The following is a 13,793-nucleotide window of genomic DNA, read 5'->3' on the forward strand; positions in this document are numbered from 1 at the left end:
TACAAGCATGACAAGGCACACGATGACTAAGCAACTAACTACTAAATAAGATCAAATTAATACACCAAAATACAGACATAAAATTACATAAGAAACATAATTTAGCTAACAATGCCGTATTAACCAAACAGATATCCTAATTCTTCCACCACCCCTCCTTCATATGAAATAGTTCATTACAAATCGCCACTACTAATGCCATTCTATCAGAATGAGAACCAACACATTCTGAGGTTATCCGACCAAAAGCCTCACATAGAACTCAAACTCTGCAGGTTAATGTTTTGGAATAGAAATACAGTGCATTCGGAAAGTATTCATACTCCTTGACTTTTTACACATTTTGTTACGTTACAGCCTTATTATAAAATTTATGAAATCGTTTTTTTCCTTCATCAATCTACACACAATACCCCATAATGACAAAGCAAAAAACTGTTTAGACATTTTAGCAAATAAAAAGCTGAAATTTGACATGTACTGTTTTGGTTACTACATGATTCCATGTGTTATTTCATAGTTTTGATGATGTCTTCACTATTATTCTACCAAGTAGAAAATAGTCAAAATAAAGAAAAACCCTAGAATGAGAAGGTATGTCCAAACGTTTTGACCGGTACTCTATAAGTATTCAGACCCTTCACTCAGTACTTTGTTGAAGCACCTTCTGCAGCGACTACAGCCTAGAGTCTTCTTGGGTATGACACTACAAGCTTGGCACATCTGTATTTGGGGAGTTCATCCCATTCTTCTCTGCAGATCCTCTTAAGCTCTGTCAGGTTGGATGGGGGCGTCGCTGCATAGCTATTTTCAGGTGTCACCAAAGATGTTCGATCGGGTTCAAGTTCAGGCTTTGGCTGGGCCACAAAGACATTCAGAGACTTGCCCAAAGCCACTCCTGCGTTGTCTTGGCTGTGTACTTAGGGTCATTGACCTGTTGGAAGGTGAACCTTCGCCCCAGTTTGAGGTCCTGAGCGCTCTGGAGCAAGTTTTCATCAAGGATCCGTTAACAAATTCTTATTTTACAATGACGGCCTACCCCGGCCAACCCCTCACCTAACCCGGACGACGCTGGGCCAATTGTGCGCCGCCATACTTTGCCCTGTTCATCTTTCCCTCGGTCCTAACTAGTCTCCCAGTCCCCTGCCGCTGAAAAACATCCCCACAGCATGATGCTGCCACCACCATGCTTCACCGTAGGGATGGTGCCTGGTTTCCTCCAGACATGACGCTTGGCATTCAGTACAAAAAGTTAAATCTTGGTTTCATCAGACCAGAGAATCTTGTTTCTCAGGGTCTGAGATCCTTTAGGTGCCTTTAGGCAAATTCCAAGCAGGCTGTCATGTGCTTTCACTGAGGAGTGGCTTCCATCTGGCCACTCTACCATAAAGGCCTGATTGTGGAGTGCTGCAGTGATGGTTGTCCTTCTGGAAGATTCTCCCATCACCACAGAGGAACTCTAGAACTCTGTCAGAAAGACCATCGGGATCTTGGTCACCTCCCTGATGAAGGCCCTTCTCCCCCGATTGCGCAGTTTGGCAGGGAGGCCAGCTCTAGGAAGAGCTGTGGTGGTGGAAAACTTTTTCCATTGAAGAATGATAGAGTCCACTGTGTTCTTGGGGACCTTCAATGCTGCAGGCATTTTATGTTATTCCCCAGATCTGTGCCTTGACCCAACCCTGTCTTACATTAGGTTTCTACGGTCTATTCCGTCGACCTCATGGCTTGGTTTTTGCACTTTCATGAACTGTATATAGACAGGTGTGTGCCTTTCCAAATCATGTTCAATCAATTGAACTTTACCACTGGTGGACTCCACGTTGTAGAAACATCAAGGATGATCAATGGAAACAGGATGCACCTGAGCTCAATTTCAAGTCTCATAGTAAAGGGTCTGAATAGTTAGTCGTATGAAAAAGTTTGGGCACCCCTGACAATCTCCATGATTTCCATTTATAAATAATTGGGTGTTTGGATCAGCAATTTCATTTTGATCTATCAAATAACTGATGGACACAGTAATATTTCAGTAGTGAAATGAGGTTTAATGGATTAATAGAAAATTTGCAATATGCATCAAAACAAAATTAGACAGGTGCATAAATTTGGGCACCCCAATAGAAAAATCACATCAATATTTAGTAGAGCCTCCTTTTGCTAAAATAACAGCCTCTAGACGCTTCCCATAGCCTCTAATGAGTGTCTGGATTCTGGATTAAGGTATTTTGGACCATTCCTCCTTACAAAACATCTCCAGTTCAGTTAGGTTTGATGGTTGCCGAGCATGGACAGCCCGCTTCAAATCAACCCACAGATTCTCAATGATATTCAGGTCTGGGGACTGGGATGGCCATTCCAGAACATTGTACTTGTTCCTCTGCATAAATGCCCGGGTAGATTTTGAGCAGTGTTTTGGGTCGTTGTCTTGTTGAAATATCCAGCGCCGGCGTAACTTCAACTTTGTGACTGATTCTTCAACATTATTCCCAAGAATCTGCTGATATTGAGTGGAATCCATGCGACCCTCAACTTTAACAAGATTCCCAGTACCGGCACTGGCCACACAGCCCCAAAGCATGATGGAACCCCCACCAAATTTTACTGTGGGTAGCAAGTGTTTTTCTTGGAACGCTGTGTTCTTTTGCAGCCATGCATGTCCCTTGTTATGACCAAATAACTCAATCTTTGTTTCATCAGTCCACAGCACCTTATTCCAAAATGAAGCTGGCTTGTCCAAATGTGCGTTTGCATACCTCAAGCGACTGTTTGTGCTGTGTGTGCAGAAAAGGCTTCTTCCGCATCACTCTCCCATACAGCTTCTCCTTGTGCAAAGTGCACTGAATTGTTGAACGATGCACAGTGACACCATCTGCAGCAAGATGATGTTGTACGTCTTTGGAGGTGGTCTGTTTTTGACCATTCTCACCATCCTTCACCTTAACGATATTTTACTTGGCCTGCCACTTCTGGCCTTAACAAGAACTGTGCCTGTGGTCTTCCATTTCCTCACTGTGGACACTGACAGCTTAAATCTCTGCGATAGCTTTTTGTAGCCTTCCTCTAAACCATAATGTTGAACAATCTTTGTTTTCAGGTCATTTGAGAGTTGTTTTGAGGCCCCCATGTTGCCACTCTTCAGAGGAGAGTCAAAGAGAACAACAACTTGCACTTGGCCACCTTAAATACCTTTTCTCATGATTGGATGCACTTGTCTATGAAGTTCAAGGCTTAATGAGCTCACCAAACCAATTGTGTGTTCCAATTAATCCGTGCTAAGTAGTTACAGGTATTCAAATCAACAGAATGACAAGGGTGCCCACATTATTGTATAGCCTATTTTTCACATCTGATTTAATACAACTTAATATTGCTACACTAAAAATCTTTGTCTGGACAATACCCCAGTAATCAGCTTTTATTAGAAAATGAATGGCATGCCACTGTGATAATTTTCTGTGACGACAGAGTAAATTATTATGCAGCCTCAGAGGGGTGCCCAAACTTTTTCATACAACTGTACATAGAAATACCTTATTTGTAATACATTTGCTAACATTTCTAAAAACCTGTTTTCACTTTGTCATTATGGGGTGTATATTGAGGAAAAATATTTATTTAATACATTTTAGAATAAGGTACCAAAATGTGGAAAAAGTAAAGTGGTCTGAATACTTCCCAAATGCACTGTACATTTCCATAGACTCATGAAAACATTCATAACTACAAGTAATCAGAGAGTGAATGAGTCATCTCCTTTGACATCTAAGAGCACAAATAAAGAAGCATGAAACATAAAACAATTATTTAATATACTATGTCACATTTAAAGAAATTGGCAATTCACATGGGGACATCCTTTCATAACATAAATATAAGTTGACGAAAATGAAAAACGCATCCAATACTCAGTGCCAAGGAAAAAACATGTGACAATGTCTCTCAAAAATACAGTAGTGTTTATTAGTAAACAGAGCATGACCTAACAGGAAACAGTGCTATTGGGAAGCAAAGACAAGTGTTCAGAGCGAAAACTGTTACAATGGAGAAAGATTCAGGTAGATGGTGGTTAAAATTCCATGCTCACAGATCACTTAGCCATGATGAGATTCCCTTAGTCACTTGTCCTCGTGTGAGAAGGTTTACGGCACTGCAAAAACACAAGTCTTTTCCTTACCTTTCTCTCTCACATGGTTGCCAGCTCCTGAGTTAGTCTCTCCTTCTCCAGCTGCAGCTCAATGACGCTCTGTCTGTTCTGCTCCAAACGGTCCTCCAGCCACTGCAGCAGGGGACCACTCACAGCAGACATCTGACTGCACAGATTCTTAGTGAACACTGAAACACACATCAGGTGGAGAAAGCAGTGAAGACAGATGCACCGTCTGTGATATTAATGTGCATGCTGATACAATCAAATATCAGTTGTCAACAAATACATGACACCAACCTGAGCCATTGTGTATCTTCGTGATCGGATCCAGGTGAGTTAAGCTGCAAAAGGAATGAAATACTACAATTATACCATTAACAATGAGCAATACACAATGAGCTTCCCTGTGTCCTGGGTTTGCAGCAAGACAATTTTGTATATTTTGGTAGACAAAGGGGAAATGTGTTCAGCGTAGCAGAGGCAATTGCAGGGGGGCTCAAAACACACCAAAAAGAGGTACCAGGGAGCTCCTCCCTCACTGGCTTCACCCGGTCATGTGACGGGCAATAGCCTGGTACAAACCAGGCCAGTTTAATCAAATACATCACTAGTTTCCATCAAGACTCCACCCCGTTTTATTGTCTTCCTGAGAACTTCCCCAGGCTTTCGAACAAAACGTTAGAAGCCTGGGGTGCGTTCAATACGACAGAACAGTGTTGAATGTTAAATTCAATGGAACTGTACTAAACAACCAGTTGATGAATGACGTGATAATGGTGCCCCAAAGGGCAATTCTGCATGGCGTGCTGCAGGAGTTTTGCGATCTCAAAATGGTCACCACCATATTGATCCAAGAATGGCGTAGCAGTCGGATGTGTCTTTGTCTTGTCCCGTGTAAATAGTATTCGTATTTTTCGTATACATTTCGTATTTATTTTAATTTCACTTTCCATCTAGGAACTGAATATACATTCCTACATTCCGCCTCACCCAATGTGGTACGGACCTGCTATTTTTTATATACTTTTGAACCGTAACCCCAATCAGAAGCTAGCCAGATAACTAGCTACTAGCTAGTAGTCAGTTAGCCACTGCTGCGGTCTTCGCCCTTAACTCGGACACAGCCAGCTTCAATACCGGGCAGATACCTGCCAGTCTGCAAGAGCGATATCAACCCAGAGCATATAGGACTGCTTTTTCTCTACCACATCACCGGATTCCTGACGCAAGCTCTGGACAATTACACCGTATTATCACAGCTAGCTAGCTGCAACCGAGTGGCTACTACTGGCTAACACCTCTGTCCCGAAGCAAGCACCAGTTAGCCTTGAGCTAGCCTCGAGCTAGGCCCATCTGCCGGCTAGCTGCAGCGCGATATCAACCCAGAGCACATAGGACTGCTTTTTCTCTACCACATCACCGGATTCCTGACGCAAGCTCTGGACAATTACACCGTATCATCACAGCTAGCTAGCTGCAACCGAGTGGCTACTACTGGCTAACACCTCTGTCCCGAAGCAAGCACCAGTTAGCCTTGAGCTAGCCTCGAGCTAGGCCCATCTGCCGGCTAGCTGAAGAGCTAGTGCCACTGCCACTGCCACGAAGCTAGCACCAGTTAGCAAACACTATTCTACAATTCACAACCTCTCTTTCGCCATCGCCATCTGGCTTGGATTCTCTGTCGACACAACCTCGTCTGAGCAGACCACCCCCCGGGCTACTAACTTTACACGCCGCGTGCTAGCTTAGTGGAGGCCTCCTCTGCTCCATCTACGGCTGCCCCCTGGACACTATGATCACTTGGCTACATAGCTGATGCATGCTTGACTGTCCATTAATTCACGGTACTCCATTCTGTTTATTTGTGTCTTATCTGTCGGCTCTGTGCTTTAACTCAGGATCTGTGTGTAGTTAATCCGACCCTCTCTGCCTAGTCATCGCCATTTTTTACCTGTTGTTGCTGTGTCAGACTAGCACCCTGTTATTGCTGCTGTTATCTTACCTGTTGTTTTAGCTAGCTCTCCCAATCAAGACCTGCAATCACTTTATGCCTTATTGTATGTCTCTCTCAAATATCAATATGCTTTGCATACTGTTGTTCAGGCTAGTTTTCATTGTCATTGTTTTGGTTTGCAATGGACCCTGTAGTTCCACTCTCCGTACCTCTGATACCCCCTTTGTCCCACCCCCCACACATGCGGTGACCTCACCCATTGAGACCAGCATGTCCAGAGATACAACCTCTCTTATCATCACCCAGTGCCTGGGCTTGCCTCCGCTGTACCCGCGCCCCTCCATACCCCTGTCTGCACATTATGCCCAGAATCTATTCTACCACGCCCATAAATCTGCTCCTTTTATTCTTTGTCCCCAACGCTCTAGGCGACCAGTTTTGATAGCCTTTAGCCGCACCCTCATCCTACTACTCCTCTGTTCCTCGGGTGATGTGGAGGTAAACCCAGGCCCTGCATGTCCCCAGTCACCCTCATTTGTTGACTTCTGCGACCGAAAAAGCCTTGGCCTCATGCATGTCAACATCAGAAGCCTCCTCCCTAAGTTTGCCTTACTCACCGCTTTAGCACACTCTGCCAATCCTGATGTCCTTGCCGTGTCCAAATCCTGGCTTAGGAAGGCCACCAAAAATTCTGAGATTTCCATACCCAACTATAACACTTTCCGTCAAGATAGAACTGCCAAAGGGGGAGGAGTTGCAATCTACTGCAGAGATAGCCTGCAAAGTTCTGTCATACTTTCCAGGTCTATGCCCAAACAGTTCGAACTTCTAATTTTAAAAATTAATCTCTCCAGAAATAAGTCTCTCACTGTTGCCGCCTGCTACCGACCCCCCTCAGCTCCCAGCTGTGCCCTGGACACCATCTGTGAATTGATCGCTCCCCATCTAGCTTCAGAGTTTGTTCTGTTAGGTGACCTAAACTGGGATATGCTTAACACCCCGGCAGTCCTACAATCCAAGCTTGATGCCCTCAATCTCACACAAATCATCAAGGAACCCACCAGGTACAACCCTAAATCCGTAAACATGGGCACCCTAATAGACATTATCCTGACCAACCTGCCCTCCAAATACACCTCTGCTGTCTTCAATCAAGATCTCAGCGATCACTGCCTCATTGCCTGTATCCGCCACGGGTCTGCGGTCAAACGACCACCCCTCATCACTGTCAAACGCTCCCTAAAACACTTCTGCGAGCAGGCCTTTCTAATCGACCTGGCCCGGGTACCCTGGAAGGATATTGACCTCATCCCGTCAGTTGAGGATGCCTGGTCATTCTTTAAATGTTACTTCCTCACCATATTAGACAAGCATGCTCCGTTCAAAAAATGCAGAACCAAGAACAGATATAGCCCTTGGTTCACTCCAGACCTGACTGCCCTCGACCAGCACAAAAACATCCTGTGGCGAACTGCAATAGCATCGAAGAGCCCCCGCGATATGCAACTGTTCAGGGAAGTCAGGAACCAATACACGCAGTCAGTCAGGAAAGCAAAGGCCAGCTTTTTCAAGCAGAAATTCACATCCTGTAGCTCTAACTCCAAAAAGTTCTGGGATACTGTAAAGTCCATGGAGAACAAGAGCACCTCCTCCCAGCTGCCCACTGCACTGAGGCTAGGTAACACGGTCACCACCGATAAATCCGTGATAATCGAAGACTTCAACAAGCATTTCTCAATGGCTGGCCATGCCTTCCTCCTGGCGACTCCAACCTTGGCCAACAGCCCCGCCCCCCCCGCTGCTACTCGCCCAAGCCTCCCCAGCTTCTCCTTTACCCAAATCCAGATAGCAGATGTTCTGAAAGAGCTGGAAAACCTGGACCCATACAAATCAGCTGGGCTTGACAATCTGGACCCCCTATTTCTGAAACTGTCCGCCGCCATTGTCGCACCCCCTATTACCAGCCTGTTCAACCTCTCCTTCGTATCATCTGAGATCCCCAAGGATTGGAAAGCTGCCGCGGTCATCCCCCTCTTCAAAGGGGGAGACACCCTGGACCCAAACTGTTACAGACCTATATCCATCCTGCCCTGCCTATCTAAGGTCTTCGAAAGCCAAGTCAACAAACAGATCACTGACCATCTCGAATCCCACCGTACCTTCTCCGCTGTGCAATCCGGTTTCCGAGCCGGTCACGGATGCACCTCAGCCACGCTCAAGGTACTAAACGACATCATAACCGCCATCGATAAAAGACATTACTGTGCAGCCGTCTTCATCGACCTGGCCAGGGCTTTCGACTCTGTCAATCACCATATTCTTATCGGCAGACTCAGTAGCCTCGGTTTTTCTAATGACTGCCTTGCCTGGTTCACCAACTACTTTGCAGACAGAGTTCAGTGTGTCAAATCGGAGGGCATGTTGTCCGGTCCTCTGGCAGTCTCTATGGGGGTACCACAGGGTTCAATTCTCGGGCCGACTCTTTTCTCTGTATACATCAATGATGTTGCTCTTGCTGCGGGCGATTCCCTGATCCACCTCTACGCAGACGACACCATTCTATATACTTCCGGCCCTTCCTTGGACACTGTGCTATCTAACCTCCAAACGAGCTTCAATGCCATACAACACTCCTTCCGTGGCCTCCAACTGCTCTTAAACGCTAGTAAAACCAAATGCATGCTTTTCAACCGTTCGCTGCCTGCACCCGCACGCCCGACTAGCATCACCACCCTGGACGGTTCCGACCTAGAATATGTGGACATCTATAAGTACCTAGGTGTCTGGCTAGACTGCAAACTCTCCTTCCAGACTCATATCAAACATCTCCAATCCAAAATCAAATCAAGAATCGGCTTTCTATTCCGCAACAAAGCCTCCTTCACTCACGCCGCCAAACTTACCCTAGTAAAACTGACTATCCTGCCGATCCTCGACTTCGGCGATGTCATCTACAAAATAGCTTCCAATACTCTACTCAGCAAACTGGATGCAGTTTATCACAGTGCCATTCGTTTTGTTACTAAAGCACCTTATACGACCCACCACTGCGACCTGTATGCCCTAGTCGGCTGGCCCTCGCTACATGTTCATCGTCAGACCCACTGGCTCCAGGTCATCTACAAGGCTATGCTAGGTAAAGTGCCGCCTTATCTCAGTTCACTGGTCACGATGGCTACACCCACCCGCAGCACGCGCTCCAGCAGGTGTATCTCACTGATCATCCCTAAAGCTAAAACCTCATTTGGACGCCTTTCCTTCCAGTTCTCTGCTGCCTGCGACTGGAACGAATTGCAAAAATCTCTGAAGTTGGAGACTTTTATCTCCCTCAACAACTTTAAAAATCTGCTATCCGAGCAGCTAACCGATCGCTGCAGCTGTACATAGTCCATCTGTAAACTACCCACCCAATTTACCTACCTCACCCCCCATACTGCTTTTATTTATTTACTTTTCTGCTCTTTTGCACACCAGTACCAATATCTCTTCTTGCACATGATCATCTGATGATTTATCACTCCAGTGTTAATCTGCTAAATTGTAATTATTCGATTTATTGCCTACCTCATGCCTTTTGCACACATTGTATATAGATTCTCTTTTTTTCTACCATGTTATTGACTTGTTTATTGTTTACTCCATGTGTAACTCTGTGTTGTCTGTTCACACTGCTATGCTTTATCTTGGCCAGGTCGCAGTTGCAAATGAGAACTTGTTCTCAACTAGCCTACCTGGTTAAATAAAGGTGAAATAAATAAAAATAAAAAATCAGGCCACAGCACGCCACAGCCACCAAACGTACCTTCAACGTACCTGTTGAAGAACGATGTGTACCGTTTTGTGTTTCCTGGAAACCCGACATTTAATTCTACGTCAGTCAGAAATGTACGTTTGAAACAGTAAATCTTCCTCTCACAACTTCTACTAGCCAGAATGTTGAAAAAAAAAAATATTTTAACAGACTTTACCGGTTGTCCGTACGGTCGGTCTTTTGGAGGTAGGAATGTGAGACATATCCACAGTAAAGTATAATCAAATCAAACTTTGTCACACCTTACTGTGAAATGCTTACTTAACCAACAGTGCAGTTCAAGAAAGAGTTGAGAAAATATTTACCAAATAAACTAAAGTAAAAAATAATAAAAAGTAACAATAAAATAACAACGACGCTATATACAGGGTGTACGGGGATATCAATGTGCGGGGATATCAACTTTTCAAAGCCCTGGTAGTGCATTCAGATCTCTATCAACTGAAGCATGCGCACAACAACCATGTCAACTCGTGCACGAGCTCAGAAAGTATGGATGCGTCTCGTGCATGTATGTTTTCTCTTGTGCACATGCTGCAGGTGATAGAAATCTGAACGCACTACCAGCGCTTTGAAAAGTTGATGCAATTATACTTTCCTGTGGATACATTGTCTCACATTCCTACCGCCAATATGACCAACCGCACAGACAACCGGTAAAGTACATTAAAATATACAATGCCCCACTAACTTTATTCAACATTCTGGCTTGTAGAGGTTGCGAAAAGAAACTTTCCAGATTCAAACGCTCATTTCTGCCCAACGTAGAATTCAATGTGATTCAACATTAGGTTTCCATGCAACGTTTTGGCGAAACGTATCGTTCAGTACAAACAGTCACAACGAAGCAAACGTTGAACCGAAATAAACGCACCCCCTGGGCTTACGAGGCCACATACCTGTGAATCTTTCTGTAGGTATCCTGCTCTTCCTGGCAGAGGATTCTTGGGAGCTCCACTGCTGATTCAAGGCACACTTTCCCAATGGCCTCGTGCGGGACCACATGAATTGGGATCTCGATTCTCTCATACCTTTATCAACACAGATCAGGGATGCAATTCAGTATTTGTGCCGATATTGTCAAATGGCTTTTTTTGGGGGACAACTGCTCTGAGAAGGACTGAATATTACTCTAATTAGTAGTCCTGAGGGAGAAAAGAGAATCTAATAACACCTAATTTTGTTTAACAGAGAGCTGGATAGGATATTAAATTTCACTGCAAACAGTGGTTTCCAAACAGGGGCATACTTACTCAGAGCCTTTCTGGGCTTGCACAGACTGGAAGCAGGTGTAGAGAACTCGACCAGTCTAAGAGAAAATGATAATTGAATTCATTCAATGCCCCTTTGTATATCAAAATGACTTTCTATATTTAAAATTGCTGTCATTTAAACCCTACTTTTGTGTTCTTATCCTCAATGAAACAGGAGAAAATCAGCCCAACAAAGCCCTGGTCCATCATTTGGTACATGGCCTGTGTCCTTACATCTGTTGTAGAAAATGAATGACTCAAACACACCAACTGAAACAGTTTGCCATGACAGTGAAAACTAAAGTTGTGGAACTGATGTGGTAGAGGGGTGCTCTGGTTCTTACCCACATGTGATGGCCACACAGTGATGTGGGGGTGAGAGTGGTACCAACCAACTACACGCATCAGCCGTCCAGTCATTTCAGCCAATCTGTAGCTCTTACTAAGGAAATAGATTACCAAAAATAATACAATGGCTGTGTCCTCGTGAATCATATGAAACCTCCACCAGTCACACTGACATTTGTGACATCCATGACACTTACTGTGTCACACTCATCTCCTGCAAGACACCACCAGAAGACAGAGATTTATTTGTTTCATGAATGAGACATGTTGCACAAAAGATATCTCAGCTTCGGTAGCAGCTGAAGATAGCTGCTCAGGCGAGATTTCCACGCGATCCTTCCTCTTGTCTGAGCGTCGGAGAATAATAACAGAATGAATGTGGACGATGCGGTTGGTGTCCACCTGTGTAAACAAACCAGGTGACTTAGAAAGCAGAATACTTAGTAGGGTTGTTAGCTAGAATCAATGAAATGTGTCACTATATCAAGTTAGGGACATATGCCAAATATAAATATAAATGTAACACGGGATACACATGCATGCATGTAGTCGGATTAAATCAGGCTGGAATACACAATTAAATTGTACATACCAAGTGTGTATTACAGCCTGATTAATCATACTAGAATGCATGTAACGTTATCTATCTATCGCGCTAGTAACACAAGGATTTCGCTGCATCTGCTATAACATCTGCTCAACGTGTACGCGACCAATAAACTGATTGATTGATAAAGTTATGGCTAAATGGCTAACGTTAAATAGCTAGCAAACATAACTTCACCTCTCCGATGCAGAGTCCCATTACTTCCTCCTTCTCGGTACTTAATGCATGATTCATGCAAACCAAAAAGGCATCTGATTCGAGGTGAACTGCGCTCACTGCCATGTTATAGAACTATAACTTCCACGTATGAAAAAATAAATAATCAATGACTATCTAGCTATTTATAAAACTCCACAAACTAGTTAACTATCTACTTCCTTATCAAAGCGTGTGTTACATCAATAACAGTACGGTGTTGCAAGGAGGCGGATTATTCTATGGGTGAATCTCAAGTGTCAACTCTTCGCGTCCTCTCTCCTCACCTCCTTCGCCTCCTTCAAATCTATTGGAAGAGAAGATCATAGGGGCGGGACCAGTAGATTTCTCATCCAATGGGTTTTGAGAAGGAGGCGAGGAGAGAGGACGCGAGAAGGCTGCAAAAGAGATCCCCCATGTGGTCCTAGCTACATAAGTGTGCCAAAGTATTTTACCTCTTAGCCCTCAAAATCTTACACTTTTTATACAGTCGTACGTTTTCCACAAACATAAAATACATTTATAGACATCACAAAATAATGTAGTTATAATTATCTGCAGTTTAATCAGCAAAATCCATAGGGCAGCCAATCCAGTCGGACGACATTTGGTAAACACCCGGAATTCCGGGGACGTTTGTAGCGCTCTTGAAGAACGAACAGGTATACAATCATGACAGTTCAGTATCGTAGGCTAATTGCAATATGTACAGGTGGTTAATAGTTTATGCTGATTGTCCAAGTAATCAAACATGTCTATTTGCATGTCTGTGTTTTCTTGATAGTGGTAAAATGCCACAGAAAGATCCTTGTCAGAAGCAAGCATGCGCAATTCAGAAGTGTTTACAAGGTGAGGGTTTTCCACAACATTATCTATTTATGATTTCTAACGTGAATAGCGTGTGTTTCATGTATTACACGCACTTAGCCCACTGTCTTTGTCTTCCAGCAAACAAGTACATAGAGAGCAGGTGCGAGGATGTAATAAGAGCTATGCGTATGTGCTGTGAGCACGCAGGCGAGAACTCCATCTGCTGCTCAGGGTTCGCTAGGGAACAGAAGTCTACAGAGCCTAAAATTCCTGGTGCACCCTGACCTGATTGTGGACACTGGACAACGGTCTTATTTGTAAATTGTACATGATGACAATGCTTCAAATGTAATAAAGTTGTTTATAATGACAGTAAATGATCCTACGGAGATGGAGTCCAGTGTTGTTCAAGTACTGTAGCCAGGGGTACAACTTCCACGGGGGGCCATGACCCCCCTCACATTCTGAAATTGCATTTTTGTCCCCCTCAGTTTTATCATTGCACTGTGATACAAACCGCTGCTCGGGTGTGCTTTAGGACCATGCAGATGCCTCAGAGCGGTCAGGCGTATAGGACCAGCACTGGAGAGCTGAACAGAGGCAGCTACTCTTTAGTTGACTGATTTAGCTGGCAATGTAACTGCTGTTTGACAGAAAAAATCTATATT

General features: G+C 44.2%; 3 protein-coding genes across 3 annotated transcripts in view; 2 read left to right on the forward strand and 1 right to left on the reverse strand.

Annotated features, from left to right (window-relative positions):
• Positions 1-12,557, reverse strand: part of LOC139552532 (lys-63-specific deubiquitinase BRCC36) — a 64,807-nt gene extending 52,250 nt beyond the window's left edge. Inside the window, exons 1-8 of the mRNA XM_071364350.1 lie at positions 12,298-12,557; positions 11,795-11,915; positions 11,510-11,596; positions 11,313-11,401; positions 11,166-11,221; positions 10,812-10,943; positions 4,445-4,488; positions 4,175-4,332 (exon numbers count right to left, since the gene is read on the reverse strand). Of these exons, the coding sequence (XP_071220451.1) occupies positions 4,184-4,332; positions 4,445-4,488; positions 10,812-10,943; positions 11,166-11,221; positions 11,313-11,401; positions 11,510-11,596; positions 11,795-11,915; positions 12,298-12,402 (783 nt within the window). The 5' untranslated portion in view covers positions 12,403-12,557 and the 3' untranslated portion in view covers positions 4,175-4,183. The remainder of the gene's footprint in view (positions 1-4,174; positions 4,333-4,444; positions 4,489-10,811; positions 10,944-11,165; positions 11,222-11,312; positions 11,402-11,509; positions 11,597-11,794; positions 11,916-12,297) is intronic.
• Positions 1-13,793, forward strand: part of LOC139552534 (uncharacterized) — a 387,539-nt gene that overhangs the window by 347,379 nt on the left and 26,367 nt on the right. The window lies entirely within an intron of this gene.
• On the forward strand, positions 12,823-13,506 carry cmc4 (C-x(9)-C motif containing 4 homolog (S. cerevisiae)). Its single transcript, XM_071364356.1, has 3 exons — positions 12,823-12,977; positions 13,100-13,164; positions 13,264-13,506. Exons 2-3 carry the CDS (start codon positions 13,107-13,109, stop codon positions 13,407-13,409), a joined length of 204 nt encoding a protein of 67 aa, XP_071220457.1. The 5' UTR covers positions 12,823-12,977; positions 13,100-13,106; the 3' UTR covers positions 13,410-13,506.

This window comes from Salvelinus alpinus, chromosome 24 (genome assembly GCF_045679555.1).
Source record: "Salvelinus alpinus chromosome 24, SLU_Salpinus.1, whole genome shotgun sequence".
Classification (NCBI taxonomy): Eukaryota; Metazoa; Chordata; class Actinopteri; order Salmoniformes; family Salmonidae; genus Salvelinus; species Salvelinus alpinus.